A 21,219-nucleotide genomic window follows, 5' to 3' on the forward strand; every position below is an offset into this window, starting at 1 on the left:
AAATGTATTGTTGACAAACGATTTTAACACACATCTGCGATTCTACTATCAGAGCGGGTAATACGTTACAGGCAAAATATTGTTTGCAAAAAGATGAATCGAGAGGTGCTATTCTTGAATTATTCATTCCTTTATTCGATTTTCATTATGCAGAACAAAAATTGAATAAAGGAATGAACAATTCAAGAATAACACCTCTCAAGTCATCTTCAGTTTTTAGCTTGTAACTTATTACTCGCTCTGATAGTTGACTCTCAGATGTGTGTTTAAAACGTTTGATTATTTATGGTTTAAACTGGTGGTAAACCATTATTTAAGGTGGGCAACTCTTGTTCATTGTATTGTAAATGATAAAACGACGCACTTGTTTTGTGCGACAATCGGGTCCCCTAGCCACCTTTATTTGTTCATTTTTTTTTGTTGACAAACTTGCAGTTAGTTTGAAAATAGAATGAGAAAGTGCCCCAAAAACTCCATTATTGATAGTGGGCAAGTGACGTCTTTTAAGGAAAAATGATTCCCAAGTGTAAAAAAATTAATTAAATAATCCAGCATACATACTACTGTGGTTTACTGGCAAGGCCTACTATCTGCAGCGATTATTGTAGACAAGTATGAGTAAAGTAAGAAAGCACACTTTGCATAGATCTTTGAATCCTACCATCTGAGGCTATGTAAATCCAGATAGATGATCCAATCTATTTTAGTATCTGTGAGAAATTTGTGATGAGGGGATTTGCTGAATCTGCCCGCTGTTCATGCAAAGCAGTGTTTTATAGCAATAGCATTAAGAACTGCATTAATGTTGTGTGTGTTTATGTTACAATGAATAAATGCAGGCTTTTTTACCTTTCTAAATGAAATTTGTTGTTATTTTATGACATGCCCTGTAGGAATATTTGCGACACCAAAGCCTTATTCACTCCCCCCTTCAGCATCTCAAGACCCTCACGGGTCAGTAGTTGTGCTCTATAAACCTTGTTTGATTGATTGATTGATTGACCCCTTGCAATCATCGACATAAGTAACTGGTCAAGTCTCTGCCATGCGCTTAGTGAACTATTTACTTTTTTGCGTGGTGCTCCTATCTCAGAAGAGGAAATATGCGGGTACCTAACCTGAAACCAGACTAGAACTCCTGTTGACGGTAAAGGCCAGGCCTGAAAGGGGCGTGTTGTAGTATTTATCGTCAAAGTACTACTCATCACTCATTCAAACAGAAACTAGCCTTGAGAAAGCACAGAAGCACAAATTGCAGTTATCAACAGTGGGCGACCGTGTTTGTTTTTAAGAACCACAATCTAATACATAGAATAGGAGCCAAAACCATCACAGGCTTGCCTGACTTTTTTGGCGCTTGAAAAAGCAGTCTTGTAAAGTTATTGTTTGTAAATCTTATCTGTGAACTTGCCAATTCGTTTTCAGATCTATCCTTTGAAGAGTGCCGAATTAAGGGGGTCACCTTGGTGAAGCCTAAAGATGGCGGATACCGCTTTGACTATGCCACAGCAGCAAGTGTCTGCGAACAATTGGGATTCATTCTGGCAAATAAAAGTCACATAGAGGAGGCCAACACCCATGGTTTTGAAACTTGCAGGTACTCTCCTTTACGTTTAATTTGTAGTCTATGGTTTTAGAATGCAATTTACATCATAATGTGGGGTTGTGTTTTTTGCAGTTTTGGATGGGTGGCAGACGGCTTTGGAGTCATTTCTCGAATTCATGCAAACGAGAAATGCGGACAGAGCAAGATAGGAGCTGTGATGTGGTCTGTGAGCCTATCAAAGGCCTTCAACGCTTATTGTTTTAATGCATCAGGTAAGAAAATGTAAAGACTTGTTCTAGAAGGCTATTCCCTGCAGCTAATATAAACATTTGTCTTATAGGCACATACATGATTTGTTGCCTCATAAAAATAAATGAGGGCGGTGGAGGCTCACAGAGGGAGTGCTGCGGGGCAGTAGGGTGGGGCGGGAGAGGGGCAGGGTGGGGGGTAGTGGACTCGGACATACGACAGACAGGAGTAAAGTAAGTAATTAAATAAATATATAAAACTATTTACCTTGCGCTCGCTGCATCACCAACTCGGCGATGCAGCGACCGCAAGTTAAATATTTTTATTTATTTAATTAATAACTTTTCTCCTGTCCATCGTATGTCCGAGTCCGCTACTCTCACCCTGCCCCTCCCTCCACCCCAGTGCCCCACAGCACTCCCTCTGCGAGCAGCCACTGAAATAAGGGTGGGTGAAATTTGAAATTCTGACCTCGGAGCTGCACTCTAGTGGAAGGGTTGTCCCTCACAGGCAGGACTTCTGGGAACAGCTGAAAATTGCGCCTGTCCAACAACCACCACTCAACACCAAAAATGCTTCCTGCTACCGCGCCGGGCTGATTAAGTGACCTCTCTTCTAGTCTTGCACAAAAATCTGAGAACTGTGCCTTATGGGCAGGGACAAAACTCCGGGAGCCTCATTTACAAGGCCCTTGCGCAGCCACTGCATCATTATTTTTTGCCACAGTGGCGTGGCAATCAGTGCACCACACAGCGCCATATCTACAAACTGACATATCGGGTCCAAGGCGTCAGTTTGTAGAGCCTGGCGCCACATTATACCTGCCCCAGGTATAATGTAAGCAGGGTAGGCGTTCCCACGCAAAAAAAGCCATGTAGAACTGGCACAGTGAAATTTACAACATTTCACTGCATCTCTCTATGACTTCACTGCATCAAAATCCTTACACTTGCTCAGACCAGGTGTAAGGAATGACACAGGGCTTTTACGATGGGACTCACCTATGTATTCTGGCGCATTGCTGGAGTTTTACAACTAACTCCAGCAATGTGTCACTTTTGTGCCAACAGATATGTCAGAATTTCTGATGCATCTGTTAATCCTTGTGCCGTGGAGCCCTGTATCGTAAATATGGCGCAACCATGGTGTGGCAAGAACATTTGGCGCAGGTTCAAGGAAACTGACGCATGCATGTTGATGCGTCAGTTTCTTGTAAATGAATCCCCAGGTGTGTCTGGAACATTTATATGTGGGTCCAGGATCATTTATAGGACCCACCTCAAACACACATACACAGAGCAGTAATGGAGAATCAAGAACAGGGGAGTACTTTGTCCACTCTCTCCGCTCCTATTTCTTCTTATTATTGAACCTTTGCTTGTTTCCATTAGGAAATGTAATGATATTGTTGGTATTAACATTAAGAAGTCTCCATTGCGATTGTTTTAAGCTAAACTTCTTCCGACTTCAAATTGTTGGCACGGTACTTTACATACTGGTTCGTTAAAACATTTGCTTTTTGGTTGTCCTTCTGTTTCTAAATTTTGGACAAAAGTTTGGGATGTTATAAAAAAAACACTTAATATCCATTAAGATTTTTCATTTAAATTGTTAATTTGTCAATCTGTTGTTCTTTCTTAAAAACTTCCTGACTTAGAAGGTAAACTTTTCAATTTTTTGTTATCAGCCGTTTTAAAATCCATTACAACATGTTGGAAAGATGTTTCATTACTATTAAGGCTCCCTGTTTTCCATTTTTACTTATTTTTACAGATAAATACAGACAGAAAACCATTTATATCCTTGTCTGTATTTATTTTTAAATGTGGAAAAAAACGGAAATAGGGTGCTTTTTGAGTGATTCTAAATACACTTTGGCATGACTGCCAGGCCGGTGACTGTGTGGATTGATAAGTAAGGGAGTTAAAAAAAGGAATTTTAGTAAAGAGGCTTAAAGAGCAGTAGATATGCATAATGCTGATACTGAAATGTGCATATTTTCATATAAGTGCATTGATTTATCTTCTGCGGGTGTTCATATTACTGAAACAAGGCAGGCACTTCAAATCATTGTGAAAATATACCAGTTTCAGCAATATTTTTTCACAAAAACCATAATAAATATGGATAAATACAGATGAAGCAGACAAAAATAAACACGGATAAATACAGAAGGAAATGCCCCAAAAAATAATACCATAAAACCGGGAGCCCTAATTATTATCTGTTCATGTTTGGTGGTCGTGGGTTATTTTTACTAGAAGAGTAGCCCATTTATCTTTGAATGGTATTAATCATAATTGTAATTCTTATCATTTCTTTTGGAAACCTATTGATTATTATTAATATTCTTAAAATATATCTTTCTCTACTTATTTTTGATATTATAACTGCTTTAGTCTCTAATTGTTAGTAGCGCTATTTTGATGATTATTAGTAGCATATTTATACCTGTTTCTTCTCCTTCCCTTTTAATTGTTAGCAATACTGATATTCTATTATATTGTACCTGTTTAAATTGAATTGTTGTTCTTTATATCTATGTATTCTCATTGGGTACTTTTCATAGTGCTATTTTTTGTATTGTCATTGTTTATTTATTGTAAAATTAACAAACTATTTTGAACACAAAAAACAAAATAACGTAGGAGTACTGCAGGAAAATAACAAAGGACTTGAGAATGGGGCTTGTCAAAGGGTAAAGACAGGAGGGAGCTCAGGATGGGCAGCAGCCATTACTGAGTCTCTATGACCCAGAAAAATGGCTTCCACCATACTGACAGAAGCCACTTCAGTAGATAACCCTGGCTGCAAAGGCTGAGAACTCAAAATTGCGCAGTCCATATAATGATAGTATGACAGAGGCAGTGCCTCTGCTATACCAGAGGTTTGGGTGTATGACCATTCTGAGAGGCCCATTTCAAGTTGACTGAAATTTGGGATGCGTTCCAGCTTCGGAAAGAGCCTCAGAGCAATTTTTCAGCAGGTTATGGGGTATTGCTTACTTGCTACTCCCTCACAGAGAGGGACCTTTCTTGTGTGGCCATTTATTCTGTCGATGTGTGCCTGATTGTCTGGCTCACCTCCTCAGTTAGCCTCCACCACTATAATGTGTCTTGGGACGTTGCTCCACTTCCTAACCAGACAGCCTGTTTATTTTGTGCAACCAATGTGGGAGTCCTGCTGGCTCGCACTTCGTGCTGGCACTGCTTCTGGGTTCTTGGATGCTAGGGGTTGCAACTCAACTTGATGAGAGTATTACTCCTTGCCCTGCGCTCTGTTGGGGAGGGTCACCCCAGACTTCTTGTCCACCCTTTGCCTGGGGCCTGTTTTTCATGCTGTGGCTGCCCCTTCATGGCCTCAGTGTCAGCTACGGAGTTAGTCAGCCGGACACCTCACCTGGTTATCCCCCATTGCTTGAGGCCTACAGCAGCACTCCAGCTGCTGGTTGGCATGTCCCGTGGGATACTCCTCAAATGAATCTTCTGTCTCCAAGGCTCTCTGATCCCGATGGGACAGCAGCTTCAAAAACCCTCAACGGTAGACTCCTGTAGACAGGACGAGGTGTTCCCATGCCAGTCTCTTCATCTCTGACTATCATATTCGATCTGACATTGGTGTTTTTGGATACTAAGGCTTGAGCCTCATTACTCCATACTCACTTTGAATTTTTTAAGTTGCAAGTCTGTTTTCTTGTTTATCTGTCACACATTGTCACAGGTGAACTGGTTTACGGGGTTAGCGCATTAATGGGTCACATATAGCAGTCAAAAGGGTTTGCAGAAATGTTTTTGGATCAGTGGGTTTTCCCACTCCTTTGTAGAATTTCTTGGTGAGTTTGCAGAGATGGTTTTCCAACATTTCAGCTCCTAAATCTCTGTGGACGTCTGCTTTTCTTGTGAAGCAAGTAGCACCTCCTGCTATCTGAATGGCCTTGTTTTGCAGTTTTGGGCAAGATTTACAATACTTCGCCTGGCAACTGCTCCAAACAGGTAAAGCATAAGTCATTGTGAGTCGAATAATTGTGTGGTTTGCATACACCTTGCTCCACTTTGGCATTTATGTGGTCTTCAGAAGCAGGTACAATGCAGCCAGTGTGTTTGATACATTCTGGTGAGTTTTATTAATGTGGATTCTCTGTGTGCCATACTTAGTGAAATGCTTTGGGTACATCCAAAAAGACAACTCTAGTTGATGTATTGATGTTAAATCCATGACTTATAATATCCACCTCTCTGAGAAGTTGATTATTTGTTAAATTCCTTTACAGGAAACTCACATTGTTCTTATTCTTTGGTGCAACATTTTTTGCTAGTAGAGAAGTCGCTGAGACAAACAAGAAAGACCTTTTCAAATGCTTTGATAGGCCAGAAAACAAACTTATAGGATGATAGTTTGCAGGATCTCTTAGTCATTTACCAGGCTTAGTAAATATGATGACTCTTGCTTCCTTCCAGGCTTTAGGGAAGTACTGGTGCTGAATACATGTGTTAAAAATCTCAGCAAGAGATTTCCAACATTGCTGTATTGGGGAACATCTTGATTGTCTGGTTAGATATTCCATCTATTCCTGGTGCTTTGCCATTTTTCAGTTCCTTTATAAAAGTAAGCATGTAATCTCTTAAGCATTCCTCAATGTTTGAAGCTTCTTTTTCCGGTGGGTGCTCCAAGTGATGGTAGGCTATTTCTCAGTCTACTTCTATTGTCAATTTGCTGGCCTGGTTAGAATTCAAGGATTGCGCTAGTGTGTCAGTAAGGACTTCTGCCTTGTCTCTGTTGCTGCATGGCAGGTGAGTCTTGTCTTGTATTGGTGAGCTTGATTCCTTTTTTCCAGTTAAACAAATGGGTATTCTGTAAAGAGAGTTGTAGGAGTCTTTCAGATAAGCTGTAGCACCTTCCCATTCTTCAATTCTGTGCTGGCTTCTTTGTGTATTCAGCAGCTTTGTGAGCATGATGTACTCTTTCAGCATTTCTGGGGTGCAATACTTCTGCCACTGTCTTTGTGCTGTTTTTCGTCAGCTATTGTCTGCTTGATTCCTGTAGGGTGGTCGTAGATGGAAAAGAGTTGGGGTTTCTATTGAGAAACAATGCATTCACTGGAATTATTGACTACTGCTGCTGTGAAGTGGTTTGCAGCTTGGCCACTCTTCAGTGGACTGTGATGGACCAAGAACCAGTGTTTTATCCGGGTTTCTCTTGTTGCGACTCCAAGCTGTCTTCTTCAAGTTGTACCTGAGGCCTTGTTGGTGGTTTTCTATTTAATCTCCAACAGTGTTCAATACAGAGTTGTGGTCAAACGTCAGAGCTGTTAAAGTCTTTAACTCCATAGACTGGATTCTTCATGACAACGATATCCAAGACATCTGGTTTCTGACTTGCTGTGTTGGGATAGTATACAAAGTCCTTCTTTCTTGAGTGACTGAGAAGAGCATGACCTTTATTGTTTGCAGTCTGAGAGCTCCAGCACTGATGCTTGGGATTAAGGTACCTCCAATTATGGTCAGGATGCTGCAGTCCAAAAAAGCATCTATGTTGCTTGGGCATAGCTTTGTTGAGGGGAGTAAGGAGCAGTCAAACAAAGTAGGCCTACAGATGTCTGGACCTGTATACCAGTTGCTTTAATGTTCTCCATTGGTAGTAGTCAAAGTCACAGTAATTTACTTTCGCGTAGATGACCAATCGGCCAATTGGCTGAAGTTGCCACCTCAGGAGCACCTTTTGAAATACATGCCTTTTACGCCGCCCCCAGCTCTGAGTCAGCTCCCTTTTTTATACACACTCAATCCATAATTGGCTACCTGAGTGCATCTGTATTTCTCCAACCTCACTTGATTCTTTAAAACTAAATGTAGGTGAACCATGACTTACATTAATAGGTGCTCACATGATTGTTGCTTCTTTAATGTCTAAGAAGTGAATTGAATATTTGTAGTCATTAGCAAGCCATCTCCTGCTCTATTAAATAACATTTTTGGACTGTTATGATAGCATAAAATGTCCTACCAAGTTGTGTCCTTATTGAAGCTATAGGCATGTTTGAAAGAGGGCTAAGATGTGGTCACATAGCTGCACTTCCAAGTAATTATTTGTTACCTCCTCCACCCCAGATCTAAGTTCTGCAGGCGGTTTATCATGAGATCTTAGGCCTATATGCATTTAATTATGACATAAGCATAAATTCGCCCAAAATATTTTGAACGGTTCTGGGATTTTATGGGGAAAGAATGTTGCTACTTTATAAACTGGCCTGGGGCTAAATGACTACCTGTTTTTCTTCAAATGTTTCAGTAAAATGTTTTTTGCAATGTTGTTTTTAGAAGTGAAATTACCCATTTACACTCACGTTTTCAAACTCTGTCCCCTCAGAAGCGTAGGGTTCACATGTCGATTTATTTACTTTGCAGATATATCATCAAGTTAATATATGTGAAGTTAAGTACAGCAAGTGTATGCTTACCTATATAGACTTACTTTCATGATACTTTTGTAGTCAATATTATCTCTACAATATTTGCAAACTCTATCAACACATGGATGGGGAAAAATGGTGATCACAGGGATTTACAACTCCCTTAGGCCTGATTCAGCACTTCTGTTGGCACCACTACGCGAATATTGGAACTCAGCACTGATGTCTAAAATCACTGCTGAGCAGTGGGCACACTGCATAAGCCAGCCTAAAACCATATCCATGAACGCCAGGCTGAAATACACGCAATTTAATTACTTCCACCACACGTATCTTACACCACATAAATTAGCACGCATGTACCCTACATCACATGACATTTGCCCTAGGTGGTCAGCCGCAGACCCCACCTTCCTCCACATGGTTTGGACATGCCCCGGACTTTGGATATTTTGGAACGATGTAGCCTGGACATTGGCAGACACAGTTGGCACCCTGATAGTAGCCCATGGCCAAAATTGTTTTGCTAGGAATAACGAAGCGCTACGCCCAATGTAAGAACCTTTATATGTTTGTGGATCTGGAATTGGCACTGGCAAAACGCAGACTAGCCGTGGCTTGGAAATCGCCGGCGGGCCCCAATACATGTACATAGCTCCTAGACCTTCGCAGGGCACTTGTAGCAAAACACGAGTTCCAATTGACTAACGTATCATGGTTGCCTCCATTTACCAATCCCGTGCAATGGCGAGAATATCCAACCACCATAGAAGCAAAACTGAGTGCAATAAACCCAACTGCAACTTAAAATATACCATTACCCCGTACATTTCGAACACCATGTCACAATTGCAAAGAATATGTTGCGATCACCTATCAATTGTAAACACAACACCAGGAAAGGGGTTGGCCAAATCCCATGTATGCTTGCATGTAGAGCAAGGTTTTCCCATCTGGCGTCCCTAAGTATTTACCAGGACACACATGCCTTATCGCTCACGGCTAGTACAAACGATAGATATACAGCAGACAAAAACAAACTTCTATGGACAGGCACTATTATTAATGTTGTTGTTGTAAAAAACAAAATAAGGATCTGCGGCATAACATTTTACTGTTGGCTTAAGAGTACTGTCTGTACTACTGTTTGGCACCCCATCAAAGCTGCTCTTGTAACTGCTTGTGTAACACAGTGCATATTACTAGTGCTGTAGTTCCTTTGTATAATTTGCTGAAAATGAATAAAGATTATTAAAAAAAAAAGTGTATTACAAGTTGTCAAACCTTGTCTTTCTTCTCCACTAGGAATATAGTACTTACAAACATCTTTTTTTTTTCTCCTAGCTTTACTATCACATTCTTCTATAACATTTTTTGCACCTCTTCCTGAACCTCATTCTCCAGATTCTCTCTGGAACACTAACTTGTTTGTCTCTCTCAACTGGCGTGGTTTCAATTCAAACTCTATTCGATAGCACTCTATTGTTTGTAACACCAATGCATCCTTAGTTATTAACTCCCATCGCTCTCCTGAAATACCTTAATCTTTCTCTCACACTTGTTGGGATAAAACCAGAAACACTCCATGTACTCACCTTGTCCTTGACCTTGCACCCTGCCTTTATTACTTCGTTCTTGATTTCTGCCCCTCTGTGGGTAGAATTGACCTCCTACAGGGTTAGCCCATAGGCCCATACCCTTAGTAAGTTGAGTTTTGATAATGGGCCCTGAAACCTGCCCAGCAGGTAAGGTGCCCTCTCCAACCAGCACAGACATAAAAACAATTGTTTGCAAAAACCTTGTGCATAGATTACTGTGCCATGTATAAACTTGTGAAAGTCTTCACATATTTGGTCAGGGACTTCACCAAGCCATCCCCAAATAGCAGACTTTTTGTGGCCTCTGATTGCGCTCTTTGACCCAACTTACTCAGCTTCGGATAAATACGCATAAGTAGCATCTCTCTGCCAATAGGCCCTCATTTGCGTTGCCCAAAAAGCAAATCGCCATTTGACACCACTTGTTATGTTTCATAGGGTACCCCAATATAGGCATGAGAAGTCCCCTAACCCTTCACCTACATTTACCGTACCATTACACTACACAATGGGTTTTGCTGTTGACCTTTTACCTAGTTAAGGGCTGCATAAATGTTGTGAGGTTTTCGTCGAAAACTAGCCTTATTACTTATGCATGAAGATTCTCAGAATCACAGCAGGATTACCATCTTCTGCATAATAACTATGTATAAGAGTCATCCCTTCCGTCATCCTCGACCGACATGACACAGCCAGGTAGAATCCCCTGAGGGTACCTTTCTGGTATATATACACGATATCTTTGCCAGGGCAGGCTGAGGAGAAAGATTTCCATACTGACACGAGACGCTGAGGTTCCTGCATGCAGATACTCCAGCTCGCAGTGGTCTGACATCCCTCGTGGGGGTGTCCATCTCGAGACCAAGACAGGGTCCCACAATCTCTCACTTCAGGTAATGGGGTTGGCTTCAGCCTAGGGGGATTCTTGCCTCTACACCTACACACATGCTGGGTACACTTAGGTACATCTAGTTAGGGTCACATCGTAGAAGTCCACATTATTATTGTCAAGTATTTTTATACCTGCCTGTATTCAGTGGTTTTACTCGGTTGGTGCTTATAATCATTTATATCTGTTTCCGTCTTATGGTTGTTTCAGCACACCTATTTTACTCTGGAATGACGCTGGTTCAATAAATGCTTATTGAAAAACGTCCCCACCGTTTAGTCTGTGTATCTCTCTGAGATAAATTGAGCACCAGAGACTGAGTGAAAAGTGCTGTACTGTTTCCACGATCCCAGATGGGGCAGAGTTGTCATGTTCAATAGTTGCCAAGGACTATTCTCTCCTTGGTAAGAGGAGTTTACAGTGGCACTGTGAGCTAGCTGGTAAACAGGCAAACATATCCAGTGGGGTTGTCTGGAATCAGTATGAACACCAATCCCTCACTCTATGTTGTCTAAATGTGCACATACTATATAGATTTATAGGAACTACACGACATGGTGCCACCAACATTGGTTTGGTACTTATTTAATGGTCAAATCTGAGTAGTTCAGTCGTGCTTTTCTCAGAGACCTCTGCTCACATTTACACAGAGACATCTGCAATGGTAAGGGAAAAATCGGCTGCCGCTTAGTAGACACATCCTATGTATTGGCTGTAGGTTTATTCACGCTTGAAGGACTAATAATTCCTATTGTGCATAAAACCTTATCTCAGTTACCTTGAAACTTTTTAAACAATGGCTGACGAAGACCTTGCTGCGCCAGCACAACGTGCAAATGCAGTGGAGGAAGGAGAACAAGAAGGCAAAATAAACATTTCAGAAAATAACAGAACTGCCTTACTTTTTTTAAACTAGCAGACTATGGGGTCACAGCTAGGGGTGGGACTGTAACAATCATATATAACTGAGGTATTCTATTCATGGGTCAGATTCCCACCAGCAGATGCACGCACAAATACATTTCATTCTTATACTGAAGATGAAACACCAGAGGAATACATTCTATAAGAGGACATTGAAGTTCCGCTCACCTACCAGGAGTACATAACTGGTTTAAAGATGCCCTCCCATACCTAAAAGATAAAGTAAGACTTGGTCTGCTCGGAAGAGACGGAGCAACTTGGCCGGTCCTAGCTGCTTATACACTGCAGCCAGACATTGACATAATGCCAGTAGCAGACTTACGTCTTTACAGAAACCTGACACAGTTGTCATGAGAACACTCACACTTCAGCCAACACGGGCTACACCAGCAAGACAAATTCAGGGATGTACAACTAAAATAAGTCCACAAACGCTACACGCAGTTATGGGTAAAATGCCCACTGAAGGTGAGCAAATGCCATTCTGGATAGCTCAGAAAATCACAGTTAGAGACAGTGTTTCCACACACAAGCCCTCAGGAAAAACATAGAATGCTAACAATCTGCTTGCCAATGGGGATAACTCCTCAGACAGAGGATTGTACCTCCTGGGGTTCAGTTTTCACTGCCATATATACCAGAACACATGGTGTCCCTTCAATAGCAGTAATACCAGATGTATTAAGACAAATACAGATGAGGATGGAGCAGAACCTGCTCTAAACTTAGGGAAGAAATTGTTAGGAAATGTTGCCCAGGTATCAACCATTATATTAGTAAATATAAAAGAGGAGGCAACAGCAGTGGCAATACGCCAACACCTGAAGGATTTCACTCTTTTACAACGGGAGCGTCAATTACCTAAAATTATCGAAGACACATATGCGAATTAGGTAGAGATAGTTTGGGAGCTAGAGCACCAAAACCTCAACTCATAGGTGGTCCTGAAAAGGATAACACCAATCAAGCACCTGATTCTTCCTAGAAAAAATGGGATAATAAAAAACAAAAGAAGAGAGAGAACAGATCACAATCAAGGAGTTGTTCTCACTGACAGGAGCCCTCCAAAAGGAGGTACAACCTTAGGAATTGTGATAACGTAAAAAAAAAACTTACAGGTATTAGTATACTCATACACGTTCCTCTCATTCCTTTCAGGGTTCATCATAAAACTCTCACAGGGAAGGACGGTCAGAACACAAACAAGAAGAACGGACAAAGTCCAGAGACACACAGCGTAATTCGGACTATAATATCAAAAAAGAAGATACTCCAACATTTTTTTAAACTCAATTTAAAAAGAAGAACATAGCAGGTCTTAAAGTTAGACATGCCCAGAATTCTGAGGACTCAACTTCTGAAAGGGGGATTGGGCTCTGACAATGCTGGACAGCGCAGCAGAAGTAACAAAAGCTCGCCAGAACCTGATGGAATTTCTGGTGACAGCGGCGTTAAATGAACACATCAGGGTGGAGACAGCTGATACCAGGGTAAGTGTCCCACACCTGTTATATGAAATAAGACTCCAAATGGAAGGGGACAACCCCAGAAAGATTAAAGGTCTCTTTTGGGAGAATCTGACTTATGACTATGACATCTTTTTGGCTGAAAAAGATTGGTCGCCTGATATTGTTATGGAGTGCCCAAAGGGAGAAACAGTAATTTTACCCGCTTTTTCTGACCTCGTTCCAGTTTACTTAAAACATTCATACGCGCAGGAGTGGGCGGTAGCACTTGCTCTAGCATTATATCTCAACCATGTAAGGTGGGATGCTGAGTCACCTCACTATGTAATCCCAGATAAAACTACTCCTACTCCACAGAGACAATACCCTATTAAACAAGAAGTGAAGAAACAGATCAGGGAGATCTTGGATCAACTTGAATACCAAGGTGTTTTAGAAACTTGAACCTTTTCAATGAAAAATCCTTTGTTTCCAGTAATGAAAACCAATAATTCATACCGTCTAGTTTTAGACTACAGACATCTGAACACATGCACAAAGACATTTGCAGTACAAAACGTACACAGTGCCGCATTAATGAATAACATTGTGCGGAAAAAATACAAAACAACACTAGATATCTCAAATGGATTATTTTACCAAATTATAGTGTCTGAAAGCAGATATTTGACAGCATTCTCAGCACTCAGCTCTCAAGTTCAATTCTGTAGACTGCCTCAAGGGTATAAGAATAGCCCTGGTTTGTTGTCAGCTTGGGTAACTGAGTTACTTCAAAATGTGGATGAGGAGGCATTGCCCTAAGTAGATGATATTTATCTAATGGATGATGATTTAAAGGATTATTGGACCAGGGTGAACAACATACTTTTGGGGTTCGCCTCTGAGGGCTACAAATTCAACTTTATAATATATAAGATATGTTTTCCGCATTGTCCTATTTTTGGGATACAAGTTATCAAGTGGAGGGAAAAGCCTACCAGCTAACTTTTTAGAAAGGTGTGCACTGCTCCAACCTCCGAAAACTCTGAAAAACGTACAATCCATATTGGGATTCCTAAATTTTGGTAGAACATACATTTTGGAGTACGCAGAAAAAGGAAAACCTTTCTATGATTTAATCGGGACTGATTTTTCAATTAGACATTGGACACAGGAACACACAGATATACTACGTTCCTTACAAGCTGACATGATAGCTTCTAAATACCTACACACACGTGTAAATGCCACAAATTTGGTGATCCGTGTAATCGTGGGTCAATCAGGGTACACTTACCTAACCTTCAATTGAAAGCTAAAGAGTTACCTTAGCATTCAAATCACACTTGTACACAAACACTGAAATGGGTTTTGCTTTTACAGAAAAAATCTTGACTGTAGTACAGACTGCTGTGGTGAGAGAAAGAGTACTGGCTCAGTGGAAATTAATAATTGTTGTAACTCCGGTACTGGCCTTAGAGGCTGTTACATAGGCAAGCCTTCTAAATGCTAAAGCTTTACATCCAAGATGGATACAATGGGCTGATCCTCTCACTGCAACAGATGTACACTACAAATTTGATTCTACATTGAAAACGTAAGCATTCCTGCAATACGAACAAGAATATCCTCTCCCGAATTAAATTATCCCTCTAGATTAGTATGAATACATTATTTACACTGACGGTTCTGCTCAGCCTGCCATAGGAAGTAAACAACAATACAGCACAGCTTGTGCGATTGTAAAAGGGGACGTATGCAGGACGGCAAGTTCCATCCTAGCAGTACGAAGACGCAGTCTCTAGGAGATTGCACAGCACAGCTGGCAGAATCAAAAACCCTATTACTGGCACTAATAGAAACAGATCAGGAATTCTCCACACTTATAGTGTGTGATTCGTTTTACTGTGTCCAGTCTTACATTGAATATCTTTACTATTGGGATCAAAATGGGTTTAAAGACTCAAAAGGCTGCACAATAAAGCAATAAATGCTTTGGGAACAGGTGGCAGAGTTGAAAAAAGACTTGCCGAGATCTCATGTGGTACACACGCTGAGTCATCAACGTGATGGCGTTCACGTTGAAGGGAATTAATTGGATGATGAAGCAGCAAAAGAGGAAGTACTGCTGCCTTCGCTGCAATCACTTGTTCTATCACGAGAATAGACAGAAGCACAATGGTAGCTGTCATTGCTTCACAAAAAAAACAGCACAGCCTTGCCAAAAGGTTTTCCACTCAAGTACTCTACAAGTTAGATGCAAAAAATATTCTGTATGCTCAAATTACAGCAGTGGGGGATAGAATAATACCAAACATGGATCGCAGGTTAGGTTTAATTCTAGCTGCACACAAGGGTCTGGGTTCTGCACATGCAGGGGTTACTGCGACTGTTTCTTTGCTGAAACAAGGCTATTGGTGGCCAGGTCTAACAAAACAGACAAAAGAATGTGTACTTAAGTGCAACATCTGTTAAGAGATGAAATAAGAGTAAAAGGATGACAATGGTGAACAATATGCTAGCACATAGATGAATTCGGAGAAGCTATACACATTTAATGTAGACACGGTGTGCTCAATGAAACCAGGAGGAAATCAAACAAATATATTGAACAAGATGTTTCAGGACACTACCACAAAAAGACAGTGTCAAGGTGCAAAGTTAGGAAGGGTCCCCTTAAAAAGTTGTCCTACGATCAAACATGTGGCGGCTGTTGCCTCATTGGACATTTGAATAAACAATATGGAATCATCCGCTTTGTCTTTGCTGTGTGCTGTTGAACACAATTTAAGAGGACCCTTCCTAACTTTGGACCTTGACACTGTCTTTTTGTGGTGGTGCCCTGAAATATCTTGTTCAATCTGTCAACAGATCAAGGGTTCGACCGTCACACGCCCACCACAAACACCATGACTAATATCAGACAGATCTCTCGCTTATGTGTATTCGGGACACGGCGGTCCCTTATAATCTGATGGGGCTTACAAGTACATCTTGGTGGCAGTGGATTTATGATCTAGATTCCTGTGGGTTTAACCTCAGCGCTCAACTGATGCTCGTACTGTTATAAAAGATTTGCGAGTCTTCATGTGGACATACACAGTTGTCACATTACATTCTGACCACGCGTTTAGCTCTAGGGCTTACAAGGAAGCCTTGGAAAGTTTGGGTGTTGCATTGCGGTACTCCTCTCCATACCATCCTGAGGGAAATTAGGTTGTTGAGAGGAAAAACCGTGACTTAAAGCACTCTTTAACAGTGAGAGTATTAGGTTGGGGTGGTAGTTGTGTCAATCACCTATATGGGGTCCAGAGGGCACTAAATAATATGCCAAGAAGTTCCCTAGGAGGTGTAACCCCTTACAAAGTTCTTTTTGGGATAGGAATGTGGGTACCTGACCTTGATTATGAAAGCACAGTGGTGGATGAAAAACCTTTTGACATGGATAAACGTTTGGCTGTTTTACAGGACCTTAATGAATTCCGGGCACTACAAAGCCATATGCAAGTAAAACGCCGCACCACTTTTGAATTGAAATCAGTCACAGCAAGACCTGTCTGATTCCCAAAAGTCTGGAATTTGTTCAGAGAAAAGGTTGTGGACAAGAAAGAATTTGGGCCATCATACAGAAAGCCTGTACCTGTTCTGGCTGTCGAAGGAACAAGAGCAGTATTTCTTCAGCCTCTTGCCAGCAAGAAAGAAAAGAGATTTGTCTCAACAGATCTGATCAACCCACACTATGTGGTTGATCCTGAATAGCAGGCCACGTGGGCTCCTGGGTAGCCGCCGCTCTCCTCGCGCTACCATACAGGAAGTTCCGACAGAAAGACTAATAACATTTGGAGAGTCTACAATTGGAAGTAATGGAGTTATAAACAATAAAATGGAACTCGTTTGTATTGAATTTGAACAACAACAAAATTCAAATGAAACACAAATATCAATTCAGCCTAACGCCGACATCTACAATAATATATGCCTCTACAGGAGACATCTGCCAGTTCATCAAAACCTGCTGAGCTACCAAAGATAGATCGAACTGCATCTGGCGACTTCATCAATTTCGACACATTTTCTCTGGATCCAAGTGAACGTGAGTCACCGCCAACTCCAGTTTCCCGCAAAAAACAACTCCATGATTTCTAATTTTTTTGAAAAAGACATATTTAGTTTCACCATGGCTCAGCTCTGGATAATCACTGGAATACTCTTCCTACTCTTCTGGATAGGTTTAGTGACTGTCTTTTCCTTGATCGTGAATGGACACTATCTCCCAGAACGCAGTGCAGTGTCAAACGTGAACTTGACACAGAAACCTCATATGTAGGCTTTACTGTTTTCAGTTTCTATTTTTGGTAAATTCTGGTGGGGTTTTTTCAGTATTTTCAATATCTTAAAAAACAGTTGTTATCAGTGGTTACACATTTTCGCGCCACTGAAAACAACAGAAAAAGTGTTTTTCTGGTGTTTATGGAACATTTTGCTTTTATTATTGCTTGCATGCTTTCTGCACTGAAAGAACATGGTTTATAGACAGTGTACTTATAGTGTATATGAGGTCCAAATAGATTTTTGCAAATTAATCTTATTGTAGTACAACATACAATACTTCTTCAGTGAGTCTTTGGGTCATGTGGGCTCGCTCTTTCCTTCCCATGTAAACTTCTGTGAAAAGGCCCTCTCAGCATTCTTAGCCCATTGGGCTGAGAACCATCAGCTAAGGGACACAGTTGGGATGACTTTCTTTGATGCCACATAAAGCACGAAATGACAAATATTTGCGTTTTAGTTCCTGTGCATTAGAAACCAGTGCACCAGAAAGGACTAAAAAGTCAATAGCATCCCTCATTAACTCTTAAGATTGTAAAGATGCTTTCAGCATACCATCTAACAAGTGGCAAGGATCTACTACAGGGAATCACTTCAGCTCGGGTATCAATTTAGACAGGTCATCACACAACTTTTTTATATACGTAGCTGAATCACTGCAAATACAAACAATATCAATCCAATCTTTGTTGAACTTGGAAAGAACCTTTTTTGCAGAGCATTACAAGTGACACTGCGTTCCATGTTTTCCAAAAGTCTGGTGTCATGTTTTCACCACTATCCCAGATGCTTGGTGATATATATACTTGTCACTATACCTTACATTGAATGTTTAAAGCCTGAGGTGTTGGCAATTCACCTACTATCAATACTGACCCACTAGAAACTATGGTCGGATGTATTGAGGGTTTTTACCCATTCTCTGTGGGTAAATGTGATGACACATATTAGGAAATATTTGTATGAAACTAGCCACTTTACCTATCGGTGAAAGAATCAAATGCAGCCAAAATATCAAATATGTGTTTGATATTTCCTTATTCTCTATAGTTTATAAAATAATTAAACTAGACCTAAAACATGAAACTAAACCCTGCATCTTTAGACCAAAGGCCACAAAACTGAAAAAGTAAAAGGAAGAAGAAACAATATTTTAGTGGCGTCCCTAAAGAACAAAACTCAAGCAGAATAATGTTAGCCAGTCTTTCTTACTGCTACTTGTATAACAAAGTTACTTTGTATTGCCCCTTCAGGAAGACAAAAAATACTCTTTCACTCTCTTTTTCCTTTCTTTGAATGGCATTTAGTTTGTGGTTGTCCAGGTGTTTTTTCAGTGTTTATATGTTTTCACCGGTGAGGGCTATTTTTCTTTCAGTGGGGTTTTATCAGTTATTATAGGTTTAAACCTAAAACCCCACAGCCTACTCATGTTATCTCATTGTGAACAGAGCGACCTGTCCTATGTGAACATTGCAGCAGTTCCAGTTCCTGATGGAATAGTTTGGGATAGAGTTTCACATGATGTATTTGGCCCCATTGAACTTTTGAAAATACCGCATGTATTCAAAATTTCTTTAAATTATATCATTACCTCCGGTACATACTCTGACGATTGGGATTTTGAAACTGTTAATAATATTTTGTCTGAGCTAGAACTATCTGCAGCATTTTCAACAAATGAAATGTTAAATGACTTCTGATTTTAATGCAATGTATTGTTATCAACACTATGCTCATCACTTTTTTGCATAAAACTAGTACACCACATAATGTTTTCACATACCACCAATGGGAACATTGCCAGATACCACCGAAAGGTAGTTCACAAACGTTTGCACAAAAGTGTGCTTATTTTCCTGGATTTAATACATCAGATCCATGCTTGTATTATTATAAGCTTGCACCTACATCTGCATCCGTTATTGCCCAACTGTCTGAACAGGGTTTCGGCTTATTGAAAGACACTATAGACACTAAATCAGTCTAGAGAGCTAAAGAATGGCAGGTCTCTCAACGGGAAGCTGCAGAGAGATTGCGTGTAATTAGGCTGTGGGGTTTTAGGTTTAAACCTATAATAACTGATAAAACCCCACTGAAAGAAAAATAGCCCTCACTGGTGAATACATATAAACACTGAAAAAACACCTGCACAACCACAAACTAAATGCATACAAACAAATTTAGGTAACAGGGTAAGAGGGCGCACTGCAAAAAGTGGGGCCAAAGTAAAAAGCACAAATTACAATAGGTACTCTAAAGCAAGAGAGGGAGGTTACCTCACTCCCCCAATTTTCCTGAGCAAAACTCTGGATATACAAATTTCTTGCTGAGCACTCAACATTGAAAGTATCACGATTCCATAATGCAATCTAAAGTCATTGGAGTTGCAAGTCCATCTTCATACAATTAAATTCAAGACACCAAAGTCTCTAAGTACATGCGATGGTTTCAATCCGTTTCCAAATCAAAACACCAAGTTACGTGATATAGGTCCTTTTATTTTCAAATCTTAAGCAACTTCTGCAGCCAAGCAACTTCTGCAGCCAACACGTGTTTCGTCGGGCAACAATCTTATGCCAAGACAACTTCCTCAGGGCTGCATGCCAAACATAATACAAAAAATATATATAACACAGCTTCTTCAATAATTATAGATCATTTAAAGTAACTGTTTAATATTTTGTAAAATGGGATAATAGCGAGACATATAATTGAGTTTGAATCAATTGGATACAAGATTAGAAGAAACATCATTAACAATGAACTTAAGTCTCTATATTATATAGACACTTTGCCCGTCTCAAGATGATCGTTTCTTTTCTAGTATATTTATATAACATAACGATCGCAACATAGATCGTTTTTTCCCTTTCCAAGATGGCGGCGAAAACCGAAGTTGGAAAAGCGAGTTATGCTAATAAACATTCAAATATTTAATTCTCTTGCAACATTAAGTTTTCTATAGGTTTACTACAACCTGAATATTATTTAGAACACGGAATACAATTTTAAATATAACTTTACATAATACCGTAAAAACACCAAAAAATACGACGAATTGCAGTTTAATATTGATAGTTCGATTTAGATAGAGACTAATCAAAATTCCCATTACGATAAGACAATTTTCTCCATATGATCGGTCTGATATTATTACGATCCCAGAATACTTAAACAACATGGCGGCCGTAATAGACGCCAGTCTGCCGAACACGGTGGGACGGAGATGGGAAACCCGAACATGATATGATTAAACTTTGAAACTTGGTGAGAGACTATTTATAATAATTTAAAGTTTGGCATAATAATGAAAAGAGCCATAGACTTATGTGGTGTTCTATTGTCAATAGATTCTGGACTTTGATATTGTGACGACAAATTCCATGGACTAAAAACTTGGCACTCGGGTGAAAAATACATAAGGTAAAATACCCGTCAGAATCATGACGTTGTGTTTAATATTAGAGTAAATAGCTGTGTTTTCACTAATATCCTTAGGTTAAAATAACACTAGAATAGTGACGCTGCTTACTATTAGAGCAAATAGCTGCTGTCTTATCAGTATATTTATGTTGATAAAACACTAGAATAGGTTTAATTAATTGGTGTTCTTATCTTGTTGGGCTCAAGATGTTGGGTCGGGACTGAGGGTTCTCCTATGTCATTCCAGATTTAATTTCTACATTCATGAATTTCAACTATATATAAAAACGAGGTCTACTTAATATAGGTAAATATCACTTATATACTTATGAATTTGGCTAAAAGTCTGAATGCTTTGTAAATTTAATTTCGACACCGGGAGTCACGATATTGATACTGGATGCGCC

At 40.1% G+C, this 21,219-nt stretch overlaps 1 protein-coding gene across 2 annotated transcripts in view; it reads left to right on the forward strand.

Annotated features, from left to right (window-relative positions):
• Positions 1–21,219, forward strand: part of LYVE1 (lymphatic vessel endothelial hyaluronan receptor 1) — a 141,377-nt gene that overhangs the window by 31,934 nt on the left and 88,224 nt on the right. For both annotated transcript variants that reach the window (XM_078680947.1, XM_078680948.1), the window contains exons 2-3: positions 1,426–1,597; positions 1,679–1,818. In XM_078680947.1, coding sequence (XP_078537073.1) covers positions 1,426–1,597; positions 1,679–1,818 — 312 coding nt within the window. The remainder of the gene's footprint in view (positions 1–1,425; positions 1,598–1,678; positions 1,819–21,219) is intronic.

Source organism: Lissotriton helveticus, chromosome 3_1 (genome assembly GCF_964261635.1).
Source record: "Lissotriton helveticus chromosome 3_1, aLisHel1.1, whole genome shotgun sequence".
Taxonomy (NCBI): domain Eukaryota; kingdom Metazoa; phylum Chordata; class Amphibia; order Caudata; family Salamandridae; genus Lissotriton; species Lissotriton helveticus.